Genomic DNA, 26,240 nt, shown 5'->3' on the forward strand with positions numbered 1-26,240 from the left:
AGCCCTGAGACTCACGGATTTGAGACCTGTATCAGTGGAAACTGAACTGCTGCAGAAGTGGCAATTCATTCAGGCCTTTCCCCGAAAATGATCTGTACATTTTGCTGGTGCTACCAAATGCAAACTGCAGTTGATCCTAAACCATTCCATCTCCTTCCCCGCAACAACTCACACAATTGTAAAACAAACCCATTCATTCAAAGCTCTGACTTTGAGACAGCGTTCAAACTGCATCAACTCAAACTCAAACAATGACAGAAACTTGAGTTTCTTGTACTCTCTTCTGGGCAGTGAATCTATGTCCCCATTTGATCTGACTTAAACCTATCATTTCCAATCATATCAGAACCCCAGTTCTCATATTTGTCTCTCGATTCAACCCTTGATCACCTTCTTCCATTACTGACTTCAACGACATCAAGGTTATCTTCTTCCCTGTTTCTCCGGTGAGCAAGTGATCGCAGTCATATGCGTCAAAAATAATTTCATTTTCTTACTTAACTAAAATAAATGAAGTAAGTCATAAGAAAGAGTTCGTTCCCACAGAGAGGCTTTTTGTTGTTATAAAATCTCAGTTTCTTAGTAACCAAGCGGGGGATTTTTGTTTTATCTAAGCAATAAAAGTAATTGAAAGCAATAAAATAATTTGAATAATCAATAAGGAGAAGATATTAGTCATGGGATAGTATCATTCACAAACATGTATTTTCATCAATGACTAGAATTGATATTTTAATCTCTCATTTATTAAAAGTCCTAGGATATCTTGATCGCAAGAGTATCCCGTTTATTTCCCGATTTTATCACAAACAACATTAAAAGATGTTATTGTGAAATCTACCTAGAAAGCAACCTAAAGTGTAAAATCACAATTAAGTTTAACTCCCTAAGAGCAATAAGTTCTATGAAATAAGACTAATCAATGCAAACAAACGTGGAAAAGCACTAATTCGTTTTAACAAATGTTATGATTCATATGACTAGTAGGATATATCACTACAAGCACTACTCGCATTTATGCTACTTGTAATCAGGAATTTATCACTTTTTCGTATAATAAAACCTAATCTAGCAATAGATATGAAGACCAATCTAATTGATTCTGGACTCAATCAAACTAGCACCCAAATCATGCAACAATATTAACAATGAATCAAAAACAATAAAGTTGAGACAAAACTAATCCATTGATTTAAATATCATGCTTGAGAAATCAACTTTTATCCCATAACCAATAATTGTGTTTAGTTATGGAGTTCATCATAATCATTTTCATAAAATAAAGAAATGAAAAATATACGAAAGAAAACCCTAATAGAATCGCCGCTCTCCTCCAAAACTCCAAGTAGAAAAATACGTGATACAAGAAAATAGAAACTTTCTCCTTTCGTAGCTTTTCATCTTTCCAAAACTAGATCAATCCTCCAAAAAACCCATATCCAATGTGGTCCACCAAGTCCATATGTGAAAATACCCATGTGAAAATATATCCCAAAAGAGGTCGTCAGAAAACTGGTACATGTGCCGGAAGTTAGCCGGAAAAGTATCTCAGGCGACTGGCAAAGTCCACCCGGTCACCGGTCAAACAATTCAACTCGGGTCAACTAAAAAGTCATAACCGAGTCAACTCGGCTCAGTAAGTCTACTCATATCTGAATCAGCAGAGTCAGCCAACTCAGGCCAAGGCCATTGCACCGGCCTAAGCTCTACTGCATAATCATTGTGCAGCAACATTACACATCCATCCATAATGGCTGCTTCCTGCACATCAAGCCATCTTGCCTAGGCCATAACCAAGTTAGGCCCATGATTGCGCTTCACCCTTCATTCCATACTCAGCTCAGTTTCAACTGCAACAACTAATGTAATTCATTCTTGCACTTTCAGCTAAAACAAAAACTCTCCCCTGCAATTGCAACTTCATTTCTTCAGTTCAAGTCCATAGGACCCTGCAATAACACCATTACAGCTGCAAAACCAACTCTGCAATTCAGGATAGCTGCATCATTGATTTACTCCCCTGCAATTGCCTGTTCACACACAAACCATTTGTAGTAACAGCTTCACCACTGCATATTGCCACAGCCCACTGCAACTGCAACATTCTTCATAGCTTGCGATAAACACCAATCATTCTATTGCATCCGTTGGATTCACTCCTTGCAGCAGCAACATCAATCTCAAGCCTTCGACATCACCACCTGCAATGCCCTTCAACCTGCAATAGCTGCCACTCAGTTCACTGCCTACTCTTGCTTATGTCATTTCAATCCATCAGTTGTTATGTCAGATCCAACTGCAGCTCATTCTGCTTCATTCCGTAACCAGCTTAACTACCACCTGAACCATTCAACTCTCAGCTCAACCCATACCAAACCACCACTGCAACTTCATCTCATATTTGCTTGTAACTTCAGCTGGAAATTATCTCAACTTCATGTCTATACAACCACCAGTTGAATCATCATTCATCCATAGCCATCTGACTCTCCACCACTCCTGTAGCTTATTGCCTCCATAATCAACTGCAGCTGAAACTTCAGTAACTCAACACCTTAGCCAAACTGGAGCTGCATCAACCACCTATAATCAAACACTGCACCCATTTCTGCAACTCCTGGCAAGCTCAACAACCCATAAGCACATAAGTTACAAACCACTTTCGTCTGTAATCACATTGAACCAGCAGCCAACAAAACTTCAAACTCCAGCAATTCACGCCATTCACTGCAACTCCATCTGCTCAGGCAACCATTTTTGTCCCTGTGATTGCTTACCCAGCTGCAACACCTTCAGTTCCTTATCAAAATCTCCATCTGAGCTGCAAGTCTGCAACTGAAACTCACTCTTGAATCTTGAAATCATCCTTTAGTAACACAACCTGCTTATAACCCTAACATACATCTAACAAGCAATCATCCATCAGCTTCACCACCAATCTGAACTCCACCATGTTCACTAGCTCTGGCAGCAACACTGCAACCAATCAATTTCATCCTCAATAGCAGATCAATCTCAACTGAACCCATTATTCTTCTCATACTCAGTTCATTTGTGAAACCACTTCCATTTCTTCTCTTCTTCTCAAATCGAAATCAACCCATCTTCTAATTCATCCCCAACAACTGCAAAAGTAAACTCGTCACCAGATTTGAGCACAAATCTTACATCAACTTCAGATCCCCATCTCAAACCTTAGCTTCTTTGGAACTCGAATTCAAACCCTAACGGTCTTCCTCACAGCAACAGCAGATTCATTTATCCATCTCTCTGTGATATTCACTCGAGCATCAGCAAAAACAATCGATCATGATTCAAACCCTCATCTTCTTTCTCTGATTTCCATCAACACCTTTCTCAGATACCCTAATTGTTTGATAAACTCCCAGCTACTCTTCACAGTATCAGCAAATTGCATCTGTTTCCTTCACAAGCAGCATCATCTTCTCAATCTCCCTGCATCTCTCGATCTCTCTTCACAATTTCTCATCTCTGAATATTTCTAAACCTCAGACAAAAGCAGATTCCGAAATGAATGAGAGAAAATTGATTCTCTCTGAAATTTAGGGCTCTGTAGGAAATTAATTGGATATAGCCACCCAACTGACATAGATAAGGGGTGGTGTTACTAGTGTAAGAATTGGAATTGATATTGGCACCCTGTAGGTTAGGATAAGGCCACCCAGTCTTTAATTGGTTCTATGAAACTGTCAGTTCCAGGGAACTGACATCTTATTCTTCATCTCCGTTGATGCATAACTTTGGCTGGCTCCAACTATCACACGCCTGTGAATCCGCATTTTTGCGCTTTCGCTCCAAATGGACGTTTCCTCCTTCTTTTACTCCCAAGGACTCCATTGCACCTAATAACTCAAAACTAAACATAAGAGATGCAATTCACAAGGATAATGTAGGATCAGAATCTCGCAGCAATAATGCCTCAGCGAAATTACTAACAACACAACACAACAGTGTCGCAGAATAACTTCAGAAACGAAATAAGAAACGACGTCAACTAAATCATGAGAAAAATGTGATGGTCCTGCGAAAATTAGAGAGTTTGCGAGATTAACATTTGTAAGGATGCGAGAATTTCGCAAGTCATATTCAAAAATAAAGGACAGATTAGCTGTCCTCCACTACGTAATTCTCTATAAATAGCCGCTCAGTTGTAAAGGAAAGGGGAAAGATATTTTCAGATTGAGAAGCAAGTAAATAAGAGAGAGAAAATCTAGAGCAGTGGTTATTCTTGATTCCTTTATCTTTTCTTGTAAGATTGTTCAAAGATTCATCAATAAAATTAAGATTGTTAATCTAAAATGAGTTGAATGTTAATGAAATCTTGTGAGCGGTGTAGTGTAGGATTTCCTGCAACTACATAATGACGCTAGAAACAGGGAAAGATTGAAGATTATTCTAGAAAAAATTGAAGATTAATATTGAGATTTGTGAAGATTTGGAGTAATTGGTAAAAATTTTAACATAATCTCTTGCAATTCGTTAACATTGAAGAAATTGCTAGAAGAAGAAATACATCAGAACAACCAACTATTGTTAGAAGAAGTAAGAGAATTGCTGGAAGGGAAAGAAGTGAAATGGGAGAATCTACTAGAATGAGAAATAATGGAGAAAATCAAATTCAACCACCAGTTCAACAAACATTAATACAAGGAAGGAATACAAATTATGATAGGGTGAGTATACACACTTGGCAATCAAATTCAGCAGAAGAAAAACTGAACAATGAGTTCATCACCAACACAAGGGTTCGGTCTGGGAGAATTTCCGAAATCCATGAAGATTCTACCTGCAATTCTGGTTGTGGTAACTTGTTCGGTGAGAAATTCAAATACCCATTTTCCATCAAAAAGATCACAAATTTCAGGAGGCGATTCGCTTTCTTCAGTAATCTTCTTGGGTAATTCAAATCAACTCTTGGTTTTTGTTTCAGAACCACAAATTCTAGTAATATGGGTTCTTGATTTTATTGATTTTTTTTTTCATTAACAGTAGCAGTTCTTGAATTTATCACCTTCTTCTTCGATATTTTTAATTGAAGTTGAGATTTTGTTGGTCAATTTCTTGATAATGTTGTTGATGATGATGAGAAGTAGAAGGTTTAGTTAAGAATGGGAATTCTGCTATTGAATTTGGTTGTTGATTTTGCTTTGGAAGAGATGACGATGGGGGACTGGAGTATTAAAGAATGTGACACACAATGTGCAGATTGAGGATTTATGTCTCAAAATTAGTAGTAATCTAGAGTTTGAATTGATTTATATATAGTACCTTTTCATTATTGTAGTAGAGAAGATCTAGTTATTTCTTGAATCATTGTGTTGTTTGATGAAACATCACAATATTATAGTAGGGAAGATCTAGTTATTTCTTGAAGCATTGTGTTGTTTGATGAAACATCACAATGTTTGCATTCTCATAGTGGAAATGATCTAGTTATTTCTTGAACCATTTTGATGTTTCATCAAACATCATTGTGACTGACTCGACACATTCACATCCGTCCATCTATATAAGAATTGTGCATCATTCACTATGTTTTCAATTTGGATTCTCTGTTTATCCTCAGCAATCTTCAAATGCAGAACCGTGAAGAAGTTAATATGGATATAATAGTTGAAGATCTTCCATCATTTTTAAAAAGCTTTAGCACCTTGCAAAACCTATATCAACTTGAACAACATGTGAGTATCTTTGTCATCTCTTGTTAGTTGTTACTCCAATTTGGAATTTTGATTTATTCCTTTCCAGACTCCTAATTTTGTTTTGTGTTGTTTGTAATCCGTTGTGGTGATTAGTTAGCTGATGAGAATGAAAGGCTTGCTTTGAAAGTGGCTTTAGACAATGCTGTCACACAACTGGTTCAATCTCACGCAAAGGTATGTGCATTAACAAGAACAAGTTTTTTTTTTCCCTATAATTGTTATACATGATTGTCTTTTGGTCAACAATCATTTTAGAACTGATGAAATGAACCAGTTTATGGGGTCTGCTACATAGTGTAGAGATATTGAAGAACAGATGATTAAATTGGAAAATTTACCTGATTTCTCACATGAAAAATATAATTCAAGGTTTTATGATAAATGAATTACATGATGCATTGGCTAAAATCTTAGTTTCTTATGCACTTGATTTCTTACAAAAGGTTGGAGTTATAGCTTCTTTAATGTTTTTGTCTAAATTTTTGAATCAAACAGACAGTTGGGGATCAATCAGGCGCTTCCTCACTGGAACCCGAAAGACAAAAACAAGATGTAATGCTGGAGAATCAAGTTACTTCTACAAAGAGAAGACTGTGTTCTAACTGTGGAAAATCTAAGAAGCTCAAGACCGCAGCGACCAAGGTGAAGACTGAACTAGATGTCATACAAAGGTTTAAAGCTTCTGGTCATATAGGAGACGATAAAGTTTTTCCAAGGAAAGAGATGAAAACCCATTCAGCTTCGTCAATTGGTGCTCAAACTCAACCTACAAACTCCAGCGGGTCGTATACTAGTAGCGAAGAGTTGGACTCACCTCCGCACCGTGTTATGCAGTTGGATCATCATCGCATTTATAGGCCCATATCTTCGAGTAGAACTCCACGAACCCACTATGCACGTAGCACCAGCAGTTCCACATCATACAGTAGTTCCGAGGAGGAGGACTACCCAGCTAGAAGCAGGAGCCGATATTCCAAGGATGATCCACCACGTAGAATCAGCAGTTCCTCATCATACAGTAGTTCCCAGGAGGAGGACTACCCAGTCAGAAGGAGGAGTCGATATTCCAAGGCTGATCCACCACAGAAAAAGCCGGGACATGTTAGAAGATTTATGAACAAGATTGCAGGCATGTTCCATCATGATCGCCTTGAGGATACAGATGCATCATTGTCGGATCATCATCTTTCAGATCATCATCATCATCATCTTCGCCGCAAAAGCAAAGAGAAACGTATGCAAAAGAGAAGAACAGCATCAGTTAACAAGCCAATGAGATTTCCGAACACTCGTAGAAAGGCATCAGACGGTTAAAACTGTAAGTTAATAACGAAACCAAAAATTTGCCTAGAAGTATGCCTGTTATCTTCTCTGTTCTCTCCTTATGTCAGGCTAGCTCTTCTAAGATAGGATTTTTTTCCACAAAGAATTAAACATCAAAGTCATTTCATCTTGTTTATGTTTTTCATCTCTTTCTAAAGTCTTATCTTGTAATTTCCTAGAAACTTTTCGGTTTCGACTAAAAAGTTTTTCTATTGTTTGATTGTGATAATTTGGGTGCTTCAGCCTTCATGGCAATTGCTTGTAACCGCACCTCTCTTTGCTATATTTTCCTATTTTTGAATTATTCCTGTTGGAATTCCAAGTATAGTTTGACCTAATCAATTCACGATGAGCTTACAGTATCATCCATCCTGTAAGTTTGTCATTTCCTTATGTAACCTCAGGGTTAGTACCTGGATTATCTTTTTTTTTTTTGTCTGAAGAGAACCAACCCCTACTAAGCATCTTGTACAGAGTCAGGACTCATAACTTCTCTCAAGTGATTGCACCAGAAGTATGTACTTTGGGATAGACTGTTTCATGCTTTAGTGTGTTAAGGCTGTTAAGCAAATGCACCCAGAATTCTGCATCATTCACTATGTTTTCAATTTGGATTCTCTGTTTATCCTCAGCAATCTTCGAATGCAGAATCTATCAACTTCAACAAAATGTGAGTATCATTGTCATTTCTTGTTACTCTAGTTTTGAATTTTGATTTATTCCTTTTCAGAATCCTAATTTTTTTGTGTGTTGTGCATTCATAACGTATCCACTTGAATCATCTTTTAATTTTCAGATTCTGCAGGACGAAAGTACCGGTGGAAATGCTGGATAGAAGTGGGATTTTTGAATTTCTTGCCTCTTGCTGGATTGGTTGGAAGCTCACAGCAGAAGCAGCAAAGATGAAATGAAAGAGAAGATCCCAAATAGCAAGAATTCTGAGCTTAATCTTGAGAAGCAAAGAATACCAAAAGATGGTGAAGCTAGTTTGCAACTACGAGAGCTTCCTGGCGCCGGAAAATCTTTTTGAGGGAGAACAAAGTAATGGTGAAGGTAGTGATTTGAAGATGGACTATAAGAAGGCATTGGAGGCTTTAGTACCTTGAAATGATTGAGTTGTGGGAAGAGAAGATAAAGATGGCAGAGAAACTTGAATTCAATGTGAAGTGTCTTCGTGTACGAGAGTGTGAAAAATGGGCTTGGTGGGGTGCAGAAATTTATGGCTGAACTGCAGGAGCAAGGTCAGATATTTCAAGCAGCAAAACCAAAAATTAGGGCAATTGAGGGTGTGTTAAGGATATAGCAGAAATGCAGCTGAGTGCAGCAAAGGATGAACTGCGAGGCAATGTTTCTGGCTTACTCATGGAGCTAGATACCGAAATGTACTTACAAGTGGGTGAAAACTTACTTTTTGATGGAATGTTTCGCATTATGCCATTATGTAGTAGTCGAAAAGAAAATGTTCAAGAAAAATTAGAGAAGTCACCTTTTTGTGCGCAAAAGAACATTCTGTAAATTTTAACGAGTGTAGAAGTATGTCTGTTGTTGCAAGGGTTATAAATAGTCATGTCCAATTGTCAAGCACCAGTCCCAGTGCCCTCAAAGTGATCGAGAAGTATCATCAAAGAAGGGACAGACCAGAAATAGTCATGTCCATTTTCAAGCACCAGTCTTAGAGTCGCGACTCTCCAGGTCCATGGGGTGTGACTTTCTATGAATGATTGCGATGTTTGGTAAATGATTCAGATGGTGAAAATTCATCTGAATCTGTTCAGTTATTCTTGAACAATTGCGATGTTTCATGGATGATTGCGATGTTTCACGGATAAAGAACTCTGAATCATTATTCACAAAGTTCGTTTTCTGTTCCAGTACTCCGATTATTCCCATCAGCAATCTTCATCATTACACTTGAAAAGATTTAAAATGGGTTTAAGAACAGAAGTTAGAAACCTTAGATACTTCGAAGAAGGTCTTACGACCTTAACTAATATTGACAAGCTTTTACGACGTGTGAGTATCATCATCATTATTTCTTGTTATTCTAATTTGGATTTTTGATCTTTTTATTCGTTTTTCAAAACCCTAATTTTGTTGTTTGCAATCCTTAATATCAGTTTGACTTACATGAGAATGATATCGGCCGGATATCAGAGAAAGCTGAGTCACGACTGTTTCGATCGTTTCAAAAGGTACGTACATTCTCATGAGGTTTTACCCTTTCTGGATTATATCTTTGGCAACATTCATTGCTTACGAGAGTTTGATTTACAGTTTCTTCTTCTTTTTTTTCTAAATTTCTTATATCCAAAACAGACAACTGAAGCCCGGTCAAGCGCTTCAAAACAGTGTTCTCGTTCTCGGGAGACGACCACAAGAAGTACGAGCGAGCACCACAAAAGGCATAGATGAAGCAGTAGAAGATAGATCTACGTAGTTCGTCAATGAATGTTTCCCGCAGCTTTTTGTTTTGTCAGGCTTATCTGACCTTCTTTCTGATGTTTTTTGTTCTTCGAGTTGTCAGTTGTGTCTGTTTTCTCTTCTTCTGTAATCTTTCTTTTAGTCTTAATATAAAATTTGTTCATTTCCCGAAAATAAAATAAAAATGCAAAATATTTCCTGCCACACCAGACTGAACACGTTTTTCGTGTTTTCCCAATTATGTATTCCTGGTAAAATGTGTTGGTACATTCTGCAAATAAACATAGAATGCGAATCAGTACAAGAACTTCAATTGAGAAATTCTTCGGATTTAACGTCTATTACTTCTATGTAACCGAAAGTGTACAAGCATACCATTTGCTGCTTCAAGCAAGTGCATTTCCCTTTGTCTGGTTAATGGATTTTGTTCAGAGATGCATTCGAGGGCGATCGGTTATTTGCTCATCGTCACTTTCTTTTGTCACGTTCAGTATCGGGGTCGATTTTTTTTCTCATTTTAGTGTGGTCTGTTTTGAAGGAAATTCAACAACGATATATAGATTTTCCACAAAGTTTCACGACAATATTACGTGCAAGAAAAAAAAAAGAAAAAAAAAACACCGCAAAAAATACGGTGCAAGTAGAGTGCAAGTCGATTGACATTGACACCATGAGTGAATTTCATCAACTCAAACTTCTGCTTTTCCAGAAGTAGAAGTCAGAAGCAAAAATATTTTGTTTCACAAAAAGTTAACTTTTCTGCTTCTGGAAGTCATTCTGAAATTGTTTAACCAAACTAATTTCCGACTTTTTTGTTTGTAGAAGTCAAAAAACATCTTCTGGATATGTATCCAAACGCGTTATAAGCAAAAACCTTAAGTAACGAGAACTCAACCAATCATGGAGTTACAAACAAAAAAACTCAGTAAATGGGTTCACCACCGAGGGGTCAACCTTACATGTTCAAACTAGGAGAAACGCATAAATTCATGAAGATTCTACCTGCAACTATGGTGGTAACTTGTTTAGTGAGAAATTCAAATACCGATTTTTCATAAAAAAAACACAGTTTCTTCAATAATCTTCTTGGGTAATTCAATTTAATTCTTAATTTTTATTTTGGGACCAGTAATTTTATTAACATGGGTTCCTTGGGTTTTTTATTTTATTAATTTTTCATTAACCATGGTTTTGTGGTGATGATTCTACTCTAGTAACAGTAGCAGTAGTTCTTGAATTCTCTTTTTCTTCAATATTTTTAGTTGAATTTGAGATTTCTTGGTGAAGTTCTTGATCATGTTGTGCATGATGATGAGAAGTAGTAGATTTAGTTGATAATGGGATTTATGCGATTGATATTGATATTGGCTTTGAAAAAGCGGGGGTCTAACGACACCATCCAATAATTCGTTTAGCAATCTGTATGGAATAATTCCAAAATACTTTGCTAGAGAATCAACTAGACAGTCATACTCAATCTAAATAAAAGTATCTCAAGGAGTTAATATCTCTCTCTTGATTTATTTTTTACTCAAGCTAAAAACAATAGCGAGTCTTTATCAAATACAAGGAATACTTGGACGGTACCAAAGACCAATATCCAAGGATCAATCAATATTAATCAACAACCAAAGGTTGGATTTCCAATTGATGATCACGATCGCACAACCTGTATTATTTCAATTATATAAATATAATGCGGAAAAGAAATAACACAGACACCAGAAATTTTGTTAACGAGTAAACCGCAAATGCAGAAAAACTCTAGAACCTAGTCCAGATTGAATACACACTGTATTAAGCCGCTACAGACACTATCCTACTCCAAGCTAATATCGGAATGGATTATAGTTGAACCCCAATCAGTCTCCCACCGATCCAAGGTACAGTTGTACTCCTACGCCTCTGATCCCAGCAGGATACTACGCACTTGATTCCCTTAGCTGATCTCACCCACAACCAAGAGTTGTTGTAACCCAAAATCACAGACTTGATAATAAACAGATCTGTCTCACACAGAAAAGTCTATCAAAGGATAAATCTGTCTCCCACAGATAAACTCTAGGTTTTGTTCCGTCTTAAGATATAAAATCAAGGTGAACAGGAACCAATTGATAACCCGGTCTTATATTCCCGAAGAACAACCTAGATTAATCAATCACCTCTCTACAATCCTTCCTGACTACACAGGTGGTTTGTCGAGAGTGAGACGAAGATGTTTGTGACTTCTTTATTGATTTTCACAATAACCTGTATACATTCAATCCATAAATGCCGTTGTTGACATTATAATAACAAAGCTAATACTCCCCCTAAAGGTAAGATAAGTAGATTTTCAATCCGCGCGTCTTTGTTATTCCGTTATCAATATGATATGCTACTCCCCCTTAGTCTATGCTTTACTCTTTCGTTAGATATAATGTTTAAGCACCAATGTCCTTTCCTTAGTGATGCCAAATCAATACAAATTAATATCAATATCACTTGTTTACTCCATATATTTCTCCCCCTTTTTGTCACAAAATGACAAAGGTACGAGCAAATAAAAGACAAACCGAAAGGATCTTACAAATCTCACAAGACTTACAACCTATAAGAGTTAAGCACGAGGGTTCCACACACCATTTTTGATAACCAATATCAAAACCGAAACTAGAAAGTAATTTTATTTTGATATGTTACCAAGGAAACAATTTCCCGAAGCAATTTTCCCTAATAGTTTAGGAAACCAAAAACGACTAAGCACCTTAGTTCCTTTGCTAAACCGATTGCACAAATACAATCGCTTGTTCGATAAGACCAAAATAAAGATCAGAATTAACTCTATTTTTCTCATCAGGTTTACATCAGTCTGAAGTTCTTTTTCTCAGATGATCTACAAAATGATGGTGAAATTGATATCCAACAAGTACGTTCAAATCACAATCTAGCAGACCTCTTCACCAAGGAAGTACGAACTTCTACTTTCAAGAAATTAGTTTACAAAATTGGAATGCATCGACTTAAAGATTTTTAGGCCAAGATTTTGCTGAAGTATCCATCAGGGGGATCATCATTAGGACTTAAACGCGCTGTACTCTTTCCTCCGTCAAGGTTTGTCCCACTGGATTTACTTGTCAAGGTTTTAATGAGGCAACATATGCGTGTCCAACACTGTTCTGAGTCTCACACATTTCAGGTTTTTTCTCTCTTGATTTTCCTGATATATTTTTGTGACTTAAACACAGTGGTCATCAGGGGGTGTGTTATAAACGTTTATTTATGTTAATAATATCTATGGTAAATCCCGTTTATTACTGGGATGCCCTTGTGTATATCCCTATAAATAAAGGCAGTAATATTTATTTGTTCTCTAAATATTGAATAAGAATTCTCCTTCTCTCTATTTTTCTATCTTTCACACTACAAGAGAGGTTTTACCGTATAGGTCATCTATTATGAAACAAAATTTAAAATTAAATAGATCAACTAATAGTGGGACGGAGGGAGTACATCTGAACATGTTGTACTTCCGATGGTGGAATTCTTACGTGCACTTCCATATGGCATCATCTCATATCATTATCTCACTTTGCTGGTTTGTTCGATCTCCATTGATCTGACTTTCGTGCCCGGACATGCCAGGGGAAATGCAACAACACTACTTCAAGACAACATTAAAGTAATTGAAAACCACCAATATTGGAGTTATTTTTCTTTTGCGGCTTTTTTGTTTTACTCTCCATCTCAAAATACTAGGCAGATTTCATGAGTAATTTATACATGAAACCAACTTCTTTTTCTTTTTCTTTTTTATAAAGGAGGTAGTAATACGTTTACTAGAGGAAGTACTAGCGAGAAAAATAATTATCCGTTGTCTGAACCAACAGTGACATCTAATGGAAGAAGGGAGTGGGGTAAGTATAGCAGCTTCGATATTTTTGGCTAAGATTATCTGGGTCTTGCTATTAAATTTTCTCAGTCCCGTCACCTGTAAATGTATTTTAAATACGGAACCCTTCTAGTACTATTATATTTTGTCAGTCATGTCACCTGTAAATCTATTTTAGATGTGGAACCCTTCTAGGACTGGAGCTGCTACACTTCCGCCGCTCACTTCCCCCACTCCCTTCCCCCATATGGTAACACTGTTCTTAGCCCTTGATCGTCTGGATTGAGATTAGCAGGAGGTCCCGTTATTATTGCATTTAACCAATGCTTGCATGACACAAAGGCGGGGGAATGGAGTGGGGGGAATGGAGTGGGGGGCAAAGAATGGGGATATATATTATTTTCGAAAAAATACAGGTGCGACAGCTAGCAGCCGAACACATCCAGCAAGATGGCACGCAAGTAACTTACCCACAAGGAAAGCAAACAACAATAAACCACACACACATAGTAGGTGTGAGGCCAATAGTTCTCCCTACCGATTCACTAGTATTCGATAGTGTTCCTCAGGGGGGGATCCATTTAGCCTTCTCTTAACAAGAAGAAACATGAATGTCTCCAATTAACTTGGTCAAATTCACTATTTAAAAAGAAATCAATAATTGCAGGTGTAACACTGAAACTAGTAAGGCTATACAAATTTATATTTATGGATTTAGGATTCGTAGAATGTTCCTTTTGAGGTTGCTATGAGAAATAATCTCAATTTTCCTTGTCATGGCATATTTGAACTCCTAAACACAGGGTTGTTACCAATTAATGCCCATGTATCTTTCGTTTGCATTTTCACAGCATTGGTATCAAAAAAAGAAAAAGAAAAAAAACATTGCAAACAAATGATCTACTCAGTTGAACAACATCATTACAATAAACAGATAAATAGATTTTCAAGGATCTAACCATAAACTCATGGACCAGATATAACAATCACCATCACCATTAGGACCAACCAACACGGGAATACACTGCCGAAGTAGAAAGGATGCCTCGAAACACATTTGCATACCAAAACTCGAACCTTCATAGAACCTTCATACAATCCTGCTACTGTCAATTTTATAATCACCTCTGATCTATTGCATCATGACCAGATACTTGTTTGCCATCAGAATCACCAGATACGTGTCCCGATTTAACATCCCTTGCCGTATCGTTTCTATGCAGTTTAAACATAAGGGAAACACATCAGTTTCCATATAATCCAAGTAAAAATACAAATAATATCAGCACGTACTTCTTTGAGTTCTTGTTAGACAAGCAAAACAACAACAGAGAACTAGGGACATCACTAGATAGATACAGGGCAATAGATGACATAGTAGCTTAAGATTTAACAGGCTCGTGCATATGGTAGCTTAATGATAAAAGATGTAAAGTCCGCGATTTTCTGGTTTTAAGAGCCAGGAATTTAACATTTGACAATTGATAGAAAAATTTAGCTTACCAGGAACAACCTAATTTTTTAGGGAAAATTTGACTATTTAAGGAACCCATGTGCAAGGATTTCTTTCAATTGAAATTTTTTACAGAAAAGCTCCACCAAACATGGTCATATCTAATTTACAGCTGAACCATTTGCTTACCAACATCTCTAAAAGCTCATCTATGAAACACTAGGAAGAATACTAAATTGATCAAACTACCATGATTGCAACCACTTCAAAGCAAAGCAAAACAAAAAGAGAGACGAAGCTTACAGAAGAATATTCATGATATATATGTGTCAGTGAAACATTGAAGATAAAGGGATTCGTATATCACCATCGAAGACATCATACATGATGGAAAATCATAGAGCTAAGTGTCATGCAAAACACTTCAGAATTAAGCTGATAGTATTGACAAATGGACTAAAAAGTACAGAACGATAGCAAGAAGCAAAACATATAATGCATTAGGAAAGGAATCTTTGATACTTACAGGAACAAGTCTGCCTTGTGAAAGTCCTTCACATTAACATAATTATATGCGACAGGGTAAACAAAATCATAGCGCCAATCCATACATCTTGTTGTCCACCAGAAATGTTCACACTTATGGCTTTCGAGATGATAGCTATATATCCTTCCTTGTAAACCAAGAAAAATAATGTCTGAAAATGGGTGGATACCGAAGGGCTCAAATAGGCGACCGCGTCGGCGATTCTTCAACTTCATGGTATGCAAGATACCTGGATTTTTATCCAGCATATCATTTGTACAGATGCTATGTCTCAAAACCCAAATACTTGCACTAATGCTATGATAGTCCAACTGCCACATCGATAATCTAAATTCTTTGTCGTAATTAACATAGTACAAAATACCTCTGGAATGTCCAATCAACCCATGTCCATTGGCTCCACATGGAACTTTTATGACTTCAGCTGACACTGCTAGTGATTTGAGGTCGAACTTTACAAGCTGCTTACCCCGAGTTAATAAATACAAGATCCCATCCAAGTATACGTTCCCCTTAGCCCATTTAATCCCCAGCATGGGACTACCAAATTCGCGAATAGATAAATGCTCAACCCAATCTCCAGGTACTACGTGCCTAACCCATTTACCAATTTCAGATGAAAATATGTCCAAGCTTGGAATATCATAGTAGGGATTAGGTCGAACAATTTTGTAGTCACTGGATTGGATTGGATCAAAGACTATGGCAACAAAATTCCATCCAGGAAGTTTCAGAGGTTCAGGGATAGAAAATCGTTGCTTTGTTACTACGTTCACCACAACATAACGACTACCATAGGCGCCCTCACATAGAGACAACCCATTACAACAGTCAATTTCATGATGATACATGTTGTGATGATCATTACCTTTAGATACGTAACCAGCACAGTTCAACTCAGGCAAGGTACCAGAAAAACACAATTGATCAGAAAGTCTACGAGTTCTTCCTCTGTAAAATCTAAGAACACAAACATTTGAAGAAAGTCTCGGAAGACAGACCTGAGAAATTAGTTTGTTCCATGATTTGGATACACACTTGAACACAATCAAACTCCTTACGGGTACTCGGCACAAGATCTCAATCACTAAATCTATTGGTAAATAGCCTGCGGTTTTCTTGTTCACATTTCCTCCCAAGACTAAACCATTTTTGATAGATAAAAGTTCCTCGTTACTTGATTCAGAATGCAAATGAGCCGAAGCCTCAACGGTTTGCATCACTTTCATTTTGAATTTTGCTAATCGACTTATGAAAGAAATACCTCTTCAGTGGTGTGGTTTGTGGTTGGGGTAAGTTCTTCTTTCGCCTTCTGGTGCGTATCCGAAGGAATAATCCCCTGTCAAAACAAAAAAGAAAGGAACTTTTTTTGAGAAACAGATTGTGCTACTCAATCAATCGAATTCGTCAATAGGGGAGCAAATAAACTGAAATTTTCTCTGTACTTAGGCGCTCTTCAAATCATGAACTTAAATGAAAAGTTAAAATTTTCAGTTCTAAAACCCCTAAAATAACAATTTCACACAAGAAAATCAAATAAAAATGAAACGTTGCTTAATTTGAATAAAACAACAAAATTCCAGGAGAGAAAAAAAACCCACTTCTGATTTAATTACTACTATTATCTAAAACCCAAAGGGAATAGCAAATTGAGGCTATGCTTAAGCCCAATTTATGAACCTCCATTTTTGTTATTATATAGTAATAAAGATTGAAACTTTAATTAGAACCATAAACACTGAGAAACAGGACTCAAAGCCAAATCGAAGAAAAACCATATGAAATAGAAATAAAAGAGGAAACCATAAAATAAAAATTGAGAGAAAATTGAAATTGAGAGATAACTTACAGAGAGGAGAAATGGTAGCTTGAAACCGTGGATCCAACAAATAAATAAATCAACTCTGTCTTTATAATTTAGGTGAATCAAACCTAAGGAAATAATAGATCTATTTATAGTAATGATTAAGTCCTTTCTAAAGTCGGACATGGAGATACACAAAGCACAGGGATCTGCTTTCAAACTGAACTGCGCTGTTTCGTGCTTGGGGTAAGAACGGAATCGGCTATAATAGTCGGTTTCGGTTCTTAATGATCCGGATCCGGTTCTAAATTAGTAGGAACGGAACTGGGTCCGGTAATATTGTTTCTGCACAATGAAGCCCATGGAATCGATAATTAGGAATGATTTTTTAGGGACCATGGTTTTTTTTGAGGGGATAGACCACCTTCCCTATAGTGATAAGGGGTGTCCTAAAACGTTGAAATGACTAATCTATCCTTAACCTAAATTAATTTAAAACCAACCTAATAACCACCTATATATAACCACCACCTCCTCCCACCACCACCGCCCACCACCGCCGATTACCACAACCACCTCCGATTATCACCACCACCAACCATCGATTACCACCAACACCACCACCGCCCACCACCGCCGATTACCACCACCACCACCTCTGATTATCACCACCACCAACCACTGATTACCACCACCACCTCCTCCCACCACCACCGTCACCGCATATTTACGAAATGTAACAACATCAATGCAATCACAATTAAGTTCGGTTACATAATAATTTTATCGAGTATAAAAGACGCCAGCCGCAACCTGATTCTGCCATTGGACCACTCCTGAGGTATTTTCCAACAAACCCTTCACTTTAATTTGATTTTGATTGCTTCAATCGAATAGAAATCATCAAAATAGGGTTTTAATAGGAGTTACATAGCCATGTTCGGTTAGGCCGATTTTCCAAACCGAACTTCTTGAAAATGAAGAACAGTTCGGTTCTATTGGGTTTAAAACTAAGTCACCGAACTCTCTGTTCGGTTGTTTGGCAAAAAAATTTAAAACTACAAAGTAACCGAACTCCACCCTTAGAACCGAAAAAAAACAAATCCAGTCTAACCGAACTGTGTTGTTGTGGCCACTATGTTGAGTTCCAAAATAACCGAACTTAGCCAATAGAGTTCGGTTTGTTCGCAAAAACTTTTAAAACTACAAAGTAACCGAACTTAGCCAATAGACGCTGGAACTTCACATTTTTTTGTTTTGTTAAGTTCGGTAACTTCACAATTTTATCGCAGAAACCGAACTCAGAGTTCGGTTGGTTAGCTGTTAGGTTCAAGTTTGCGAAAGAACCGAACTTTGTAAACTTATATACTCTTATATTACGTAAAGTTCGGTTAGATCAAAAGTACATGCAGTTTGCGAACCAACCGAACTTTATACACCAAAGTTCGATTAGTTGAGAACCAACCGAACATAACGTCGTAACTCCTAGAAATTCTATTATTTGAGAGTTCGGTAACCTGCGTGTTTGGAACAAGTAACCGAACTACACTTTCAAATGAGTTCGGTTACTTGTTCATCTCACGGGGCAACCGAACTTCAGCTTCAGATGAGTTCGGTTACTTGTTCTTCATATAAAGTAATCGAACTGTTCAAAATCCAGTTCAAATCCGGATCATTTTGAAGATTAACAAATATTCTAGGAGAGGATGGAGATGAAGAATCAGATGAGTTTTCATCATTTGAATACTCAAACTTAGTGAATTGGAAAAAAAAATTATTTTCCATGTTTTTCTCCTTCATCTTCTCTAACTCTACTCTCTCAATAATTCTACTCAACTAACAATAAACCCATCTTTTAATTTAATCTCACTAATTGTTTTTAACTAAATCATTCACTAATCATAACCTAAAATTAATTAAAAGGGTAGATTAGGTATTAAATAAATAACTAGATATGGGATGACCTAAAATTACTTCTACTACCTTTACCCAAAATAAAACCATGATCCCCAAAAAAATCATGGTCCCCAAAAAATCGTTCATAATTAGAGCAGAACATGCTAGATGGATTCAACGTAGAATCGATATATGTTTGTTGATTTTACTATTTGTGTTATCACTGTTATGTCTTTGTAGGGTTACAGCTGAAACTAATAAGTATTTATCGTTTGTCATAATGTAACAAATGACTGTTAAGTGATGAAATTCATGTTACCCTTTCGGTGTCAATGTGATATTGTTTTCTGGTTTCCAATATGGGTCTTCTTAACTTGTAGCCCTATATAGAAGTTAAGGAATCATTAATAGCCCACTTTTTGCCTTAAAGTTTGATATAATTATTGGAATCATCTGCTCCCTCCGTATCACATATATAGGCGGAGGGACCAATTCTTTTAGATTAAGAAACTTTTTTGATTTTATATATTTTTATGCATTTTCCTATTTTATCCTTAATTATATTTCCAATGTCAGAGACATATACTCAATTGTGATGATTTCCAAACAAATAAATAGGGATAATATAAGTAAAATATCGTTTTGAAATTTGGACTACATCTATATAGTGGTAGAAGGAAAAATGAAAATTCCCCTATATAATAGGTACGCACGGAGTAATGTTTTGGTAAATCAACCCACTCACATTAAATAAACGGTAGTTTCCTATACTACCCTTAATTAAGACTACTGAATTTATTTATTAGCCATGTGGAGCCCATAAGGCCATCAGATAGTTCCTCTATAAAATCTGGTAAGAAAAAATTTGATTATTGATTCATTAAAATTCATCAGAACATCTCAATGTTGAGAATTGTTTATACAATATTCTTTCGTCAATATACCAATCACTTACATCACCTGAGCTTTTGATGTAAAATCATTAAGTCATTCCTTGGTTTTCTGTTCTTTTTTAACGATAACCCTATTCCTTCATTTCACCCAAACAAAATCTGAACCTTACATCACATCAGCTTTTGATTTATTATAGATTATGATTTGAGTATATATTTGTTATTAGCATTATTATGGTTTAGATTTCTATAAAGCAGCTTTATCAATTGATCATGGACAGATAGAATTGATGATCTCTTACTCGAACAAGATCTAATATTTCTACAGACTACAGAGTAGCCGAGATAGAAACTAAAAGTAGTAAAACATGGAGAATAAGAAAAGTCTACTTTTCTGTACGTTTATCACTTATGAATCCATGTGGGTCCCAGTAAAAGCAATACAATATGTCCATGTGTCCATGTGGGTCCTACTAAAAGCAATACAATATATCGACGTGTCCATATAAATTAAAAGCTTCACTTGCTTGTGGTTTATTAGAGGTTAAAACCGGAAACAATTTTTTTAGGAATTACGTAATCAAGATTCCAAAATTTCTAGCTTTCCGAGAAAGATGATAAAATCTAAGAGAAGAAAATATTTTTTTAATAATCCTTAATTTGTATATAAGTCTTGTTATTTATGCATGTTTGCTCATCTGTGTATTCAACAGCTTTAAACATGGGTACTGAATCCAGCAGTTGTTAGATGGACCACTACCACGGATAATATTCTTCGTGACACGTTAGTTGATCAAGCTACAGAGGGGATGAATTGAAGCATGGACATGCATGGGACGATAAGGTGTGGAACATAGTAACATATGCAATATGATAATCAAGAACTTTGGAGTGTAAATCAAAGATAAAAGGGAGAAGAGTAATTGTATTACAGGGACAAGTAGAATGCACGTGCATTGCACGTTGACAAACAATAACCTATTTCTCGTACTATTTCATTCGCATTTTCGAATTCCAGACCCTCAAATTACCAAAGTAAAATAAAGGATAAATTATTTGAAACTTGATTAGTTTCTTAACTTTCCATAATTAGATTAATTCCTTCCTAGTTTAGACAGTCTTAAGCTCGAGTTCTTTTCTTGTTATTCAAGCCTGGAAGCTATAAATAATCTGGTCGTTGTTTGCTTAGAACAATCAATATAACAAAAGTTTAGTTTATTTAGTTTTCTTCTCAGAGCTGGTGGCTGACCCTCAATTCAAAGAGTTTATCCAGTTCTTCCTTGTATTTTAACCATTTATCCGGTGTTAAAGGTCTAGAACCCTAACCCCTGGAAGATTTCTTGCGGAGCCTCTCATCTGTATTGATTTTCACAAAAACGGCATGAATTAAAACATTATATCTTTCACAGATCCAATTAAAAAGCCTATTGTGCCTCTCTTTACACGAATTCAAACAAAATGACTCGATCGAATGAATCAAAACATAATCGTAAGGGTGGTCTGTTTCTATGGAAATTCAAGAACGATATATAGATTTTCCGGAAAGTTTCTTGGCAGAACCTTTTTAGACCATGCTGCAACAAGACAAAAAACACCGCAAATATACGGTGTAAATAGAGTGTAATTTACATTTACACGGCCGCGATATAATTCTCGATTCAATTTCATTACTCGCTAAACGAACCCTAAACGAAAACCAAACAAAAATAATTAGCAGTATTCAACTAACTAAGAAATCATTGAATTACAAACAAAAAAAAACTGAACAATGAGTTCATCACCAACACAAGGGTTCGGTCTGGGAGAATTTCCGAAATTCATGAAGATTCTACCTGCAATTCTGGTTGTGGTAACTTGTTCGGTGAGAAATTCAAATACCCATTTTCCATCAAAAAGATCACAAATTTCAGGAGGCGATTCGCTTTCTTCAGTAATCTTCTTGGGTAAATCAAATCAACTCTTGGTTTTTGTTTCAGAACCACAAATTCTAGTAATATGGGTTCTTGATTTTATTGATTTTTTTCAGTAACAGTAGCAGTTCTTGAATTTATCACCTTCTTCTTCGATATTTTTAATTGAAGTTGAGATTTTGTTGGTCAATTTCTTGATAATGTTGTTGATGATGATGAGAAGTAGAAGGTTTAGTTAAGAATGGGAATTCTGCTATTGAATTTGGTTGTTGATTTTGCTTTGGAAGAGATGACGATGGGGGACTGGAGTATTAAAGAATGTGACACACAATGTGCAGATTGAGGATTTATGTCTCAAAATTAGTAGTAATCTAGAGTTTGAATTGATTTATATATAGTACCTTTTCATTATTGTAGTAGAGAAGATCTAGTTATTTCTTGAATCATTGTGTTGTTTGATGAAACATCACAATATTGTAGTAGGGAAGATCTAGTTATTTCTTGAAGCATTGTGTTGTTTGATGAAACATCACAATGTTTGCATTCTCATAGTGGAAATGATCTAGTTATTTCTTGAACCATTTTGATGTTTCATCAAACATCATTGTGACTGACTCGACACATTCACATCCGTCCATCTATATAAGAATTGTGCATCATTCACTATGTTTTCAATTTGGATTCTCTGTTTATCCTCAGCAATCTTCAAATGCAGAACTGTGAAGAAGTTAATATGGATATAGTAGTTGAAGATCTTCCATCATTTTTAAAAAGCTTTAGCACCTTGCAAAACCTATATCAACTTGAACAACATGTGAGTATCTTTGTCATCTCTTGTTAGTTGTTACTCCAATTTGGAATTTTGATTTATTCCTTTCCAGACTCCTAATTTTGTTTTTTGTTGTTTGTAATCCGTTGTGGTGATTAGTTAGCTGATGAGAATGAAAGGCTTGCTTTGAAAGTGGCTTTAGACAATGCTGTCACACAGCTGGTTCAATCTCACGCAAAGGTATGTGCATTAACAAGAACAAGTTTTTTTTCTACCTATAATTGTTATACATGATTGTCTTTTGGTCAACAATCATTTTAGAACTGATGAAATGAACCAGTTTATGGGGTCTGCTACATAGTGTAGAGATATTGAAGAACAGATGATTAAATTGGAAAATTTACCTGATTTCTCACATGAAAAATATAATTCAAGGTTTTATGATAAATGAATTACATGATGCATTGGCTAAAATCTTAGTTTCTTATGCACTTGATTTCTTACAAAAGGTTGGAGTTATAGCTTCTTTAATGTTTTTGTCTAAATTTTTGAATCAAACAGACAGTTGGGGATCAATCAGGCGCTTCCTCACTGGAACCCGAAAGACAAAAACAAGATGTAATGCTGGAGAATCAAGTTACTTCTACAAAGAGAAGACTGTGTTCTAACTGTGGAAAATCTAAGAAGCTCAAGACCGCAGCGACCAAGGTGAAGACTGAACTAGATGTCATACAAAGGTTTAAAGCTTCTGGTCATATAGGAGACGATAAGTTTTTCCAAGGAAAGAGATGAAAACCCATTCAGCTTCGTCAATTGGTGCTCAAACTCAACCTACAAACTCCAGCGGGTCGTATACTAGTAGCGAAGAGTTGGACTCACCTCTGCACCGTGTTATGCAGTTGGATCATCATCGCATTTATAGGCCCATATCTTCGAGTAGAACTCCACGAACCCACTATGCACGTAGCACCAGCAGTTCCACATCATACAGTAGTTCCGAGGAGGAGGACTACCCATCTAGAAGCAGGAGCCGATATTCCAAGGATGATCCACCACGTAGAATCAGCAGTTCCTCATCATACAGTAGTTCCCAGGAGGAGGACTACCCAGTCAGAAGGAGGAGTCGATATTCCAAGGCTGATCCACCACAGAAAAAGCCGGGACATGTTAGAAGATTTATGAACAAGATTGCAGGCATGTTCCATCATGATCGCCTTGAGGATACAGATGCATCATTGTCGGATCATCATCTTTCAGATCATCATCATCATCATCTTCGCCGCAAAAGCAAAGAGAAACGTATGCAAAAGAGAAGAACAACATCAGTTAACAAGCCAATGAGATTTCCGAACACTCGTAGAAAGGCATCAGACGGTTAAAACTGTAAGTTAATAACGAAACCAAAAATTTGCCTAGAAGTATGCCTGTTATCTTCTCTGTTCTCTCCTTATGTCAGGCTAGCTCTTCTAAGATAGGATTTTTTTCCACAAAGAATTAAACATCAAAGTCATTTCATCTTGTTTATGTTTTTCATCTCTTTCTAAAGTCTTATCTTGTAATTTCCTAGAAACTTTTCGGTTTCGACTAAAAAGTTTTTCTATTGTTTGATGGTGATAATTTGGGTGCTTCAGCCTTCATGGCAATTTCTTGTAACCGCACCTCTCTTTGCTATATTTTCCTATTTTTGAATTATTCCTGTTGGAATTCCAAGTATAGTTTGACCTAATCAATTCACGATGAGCTTACAGTATCATCCATCCTGTAAGTTTGTCATTTCCTTATGTAACCTCAGGGTTAGTACCTGGATTATCTTTTTTTTTTTGTCTGAAGAGAACCAACCCCTACTAAGCATCTTGTACAGAGTCAGGACTCATAACTTCTCTCAAGTGATTGCACCAGAAGTATGTACTTTGGGATAGACTATTTCATGCTTTAGTGTGTTAAGGATGTTAAGCAAATGCACCCAGAATTCTGCATCATTCACTATGTTTTCAATTTGGATTCTCTGTTTATCCTCAGCAATCTTCGAATGCAGAATCTATCAACTTCAACAAAATGTGAGTATCATTGTCATTTCTTGTTACTCTAGTTTTGAATTTTGATTTATTCCTTTTCAGAATCCTAATTTTTTTGTGTGTTGTGCATTCATAACGTATCCACTTGAATCATCTTTTAATTTTCAGATTCTGCAGGACGAAAGTACCGGTGGAAATGCTGGATAGAAGTGGGATTTTTGAATTTCTTGCCTCTTGCTGGATTGGTTGGAAGCTCACAGCAGAAGCAGCAAAGATGAAATGAAAGAGAAGATCCCAAATAGCAAGAATTCTGAGCTTAATCTTGAGAAGCAAAGAATACCAAAAGATGGTGAAGCTAGTTTGCAACTACGAGAGCTTCCTGGCGCCGGAAAATCTTTTTGAGGGAGAACAAAGTAATGGTGAAGGTAGTGATTTGAAGATGGACTATAAGAAGGCATTGGAGGCTTTAGTACCTTGAAATGATTGAGTTGTGGGAAGAGAAGATAAAGATGGCAGAGAAACTTGAATTCAATGTGAAGTGTCTTCGTGTACGAGAGTGTGAAAAATGGGCTTGGTGGGGTGCAGAAATTTATGGCTGAACTGCAGGAGCAAGGTCAGATATTTCAAGCAGCAAAACCAAAAATTAGGGCAATTGAGGGTGTGTTAAGGATATAGCAGAAATGCAGCTGAGTGCAGCAAAGGATGAACTGCGAGGCAATGTTTCTGGCTTACTCATGGAGCTAGATACCGAAATGTACTTACAAGTGGGTGAAAACTTACTTTTTGATGGAATGTTTCGCATTATGCCATTATGTAGTAGTCGAAAAGAAAATGTTCAAGAAAAATTAGAGAAGTCACCTTTTTGTGCGCAAAAGAACATTCTGTAAATTTTAACGAGTGTAGAAGTATGTCTGTTGTTGCAAGGGTTATAAATAGTCATGTCCAATTGTCAAGCACCAGTCCCAGTGCCCTCAAAGTGATCGAGAAGTATCATCAAAGAAGGGACAGACCAGAAATAGTCATGTCCATTTTCAAGCACCAGTCTTAGAGTCGCGACTCTCCAGGTCCATGGGGTGTGACTTTCTATGAATGATTGCGATGTTTGGTAAATGATTCAGATGGTGAAAATTCATCTGAATCTGTTCAGTTATTCTTGAACAATTGCGATGTTTCATGGATGATTGCGATGTTTCACGGATAAAGAACTCTGAATCATTATTCACAAAGTTCGTTTTCTGTTCCAGTACTCCGATTATTCCCATCAGCAATCTTCATCATTACACTTGAAAAGATTTAAAATGGGTTTAAGAACAGAAGTTAGAAACCTTAGATACTTCGAAGAAGGTCTTACGACCTTAACTAATATTGACAAGCTTTTACGACGTGTGAGTATCATCATCATTATTTCTTGTTATTCTAATTTGGATTTTTGATCTTTTTATTCGTTTTTCAAAACCCTAATTTTGTTGTTTGCAATCCTTAATATCAGTTTGACTTACATGAGAATGATATCGGCCGGATATCAGAGAAAGCTGAGTCACGACTGTTTCGATCGTTTCAAAAGGTACGTACATTCTCATGAGGTTTTACCCTTTCTGGATTATATCTTTGGCAA

The 26,240-nt window shown here is 36.5% G+C and overlaps 1 protein-coding gene and 2 long non-coding RNA genes across 3 annotated transcripts; 2 read left to right on the forward strand and 1 right to left on the reverse strand.

The window, feature by feature from the left end:
* Positions 1-7,607: 7,607 nt before the first annotated feature.
* LOC113308283 lies at positions 7,608-8,597 on the forward strand. The gene is made up of 2 exons (XR_003339636.1): positions 7,608-7,716; positions 7,843-8,597. It is a non-coding gene; the product is annotated as an uncharacterized LOC113308283 (long non-coding RNA).
* Positions 8,598-14,197: 5,600 nt separating this feature from the next.
* LOC113314403 (putative F-box protein At5g52610) lies at positions 14,198-17,367 on the reverse strand. Its single transcript, XM_026563199.1, has 3 exons — positions 17,188-17,367; positions 15,318-16,677; positions 14,198-14,553 (listed from the first exon to the last, which is right to left on the reverse strand). Exons 2-3 carry the CDS (start codon positions 16,565-16,567, stop codon positions 14,460-14,462), a joined length of 1,344 nt encoding a protein of 447 aa, XP_026418984.1. The 5' UTR covers positions 16,568-16,677; positions 17,188-17,367; the 3' UTR covers positions 14,198-14,459.
* Positions 17,368-21,626: 4,259 nt separating this feature from the next.
* LOC113309080 lies at positions 21,627-25,548 on the forward strand. Its single transcript, XR_003340312.1, has 5 exons — positions 21,627-21,874; positions 22,557-22,655; positions 22,770-22,850; positions 23,172-24,667; positions 24,794-25,548. It is a non-coding gene; the product is annotated as an uncharacterized LOC113309080 (long non-coding RNA).
* The last annotated feature ends 692 nt before the right edge of the window (positions 25,549-26,240 follow it).

Source organism: Papaver somniferum, chromosome 9, assembly GCF_003573695.1.
Source record: "Papaver somniferum cultivar HN1 chromosome 9, ASM357369v1, whole genome shotgun sequence".
NCBI classification, from domain to species: domain Eukaryota; kingdom Viridiplantae; phylum Streptophyta; class Magnoliopsida; order Ranunculales; family Papaveraceae; genus Papaver; species Papaver somniferum.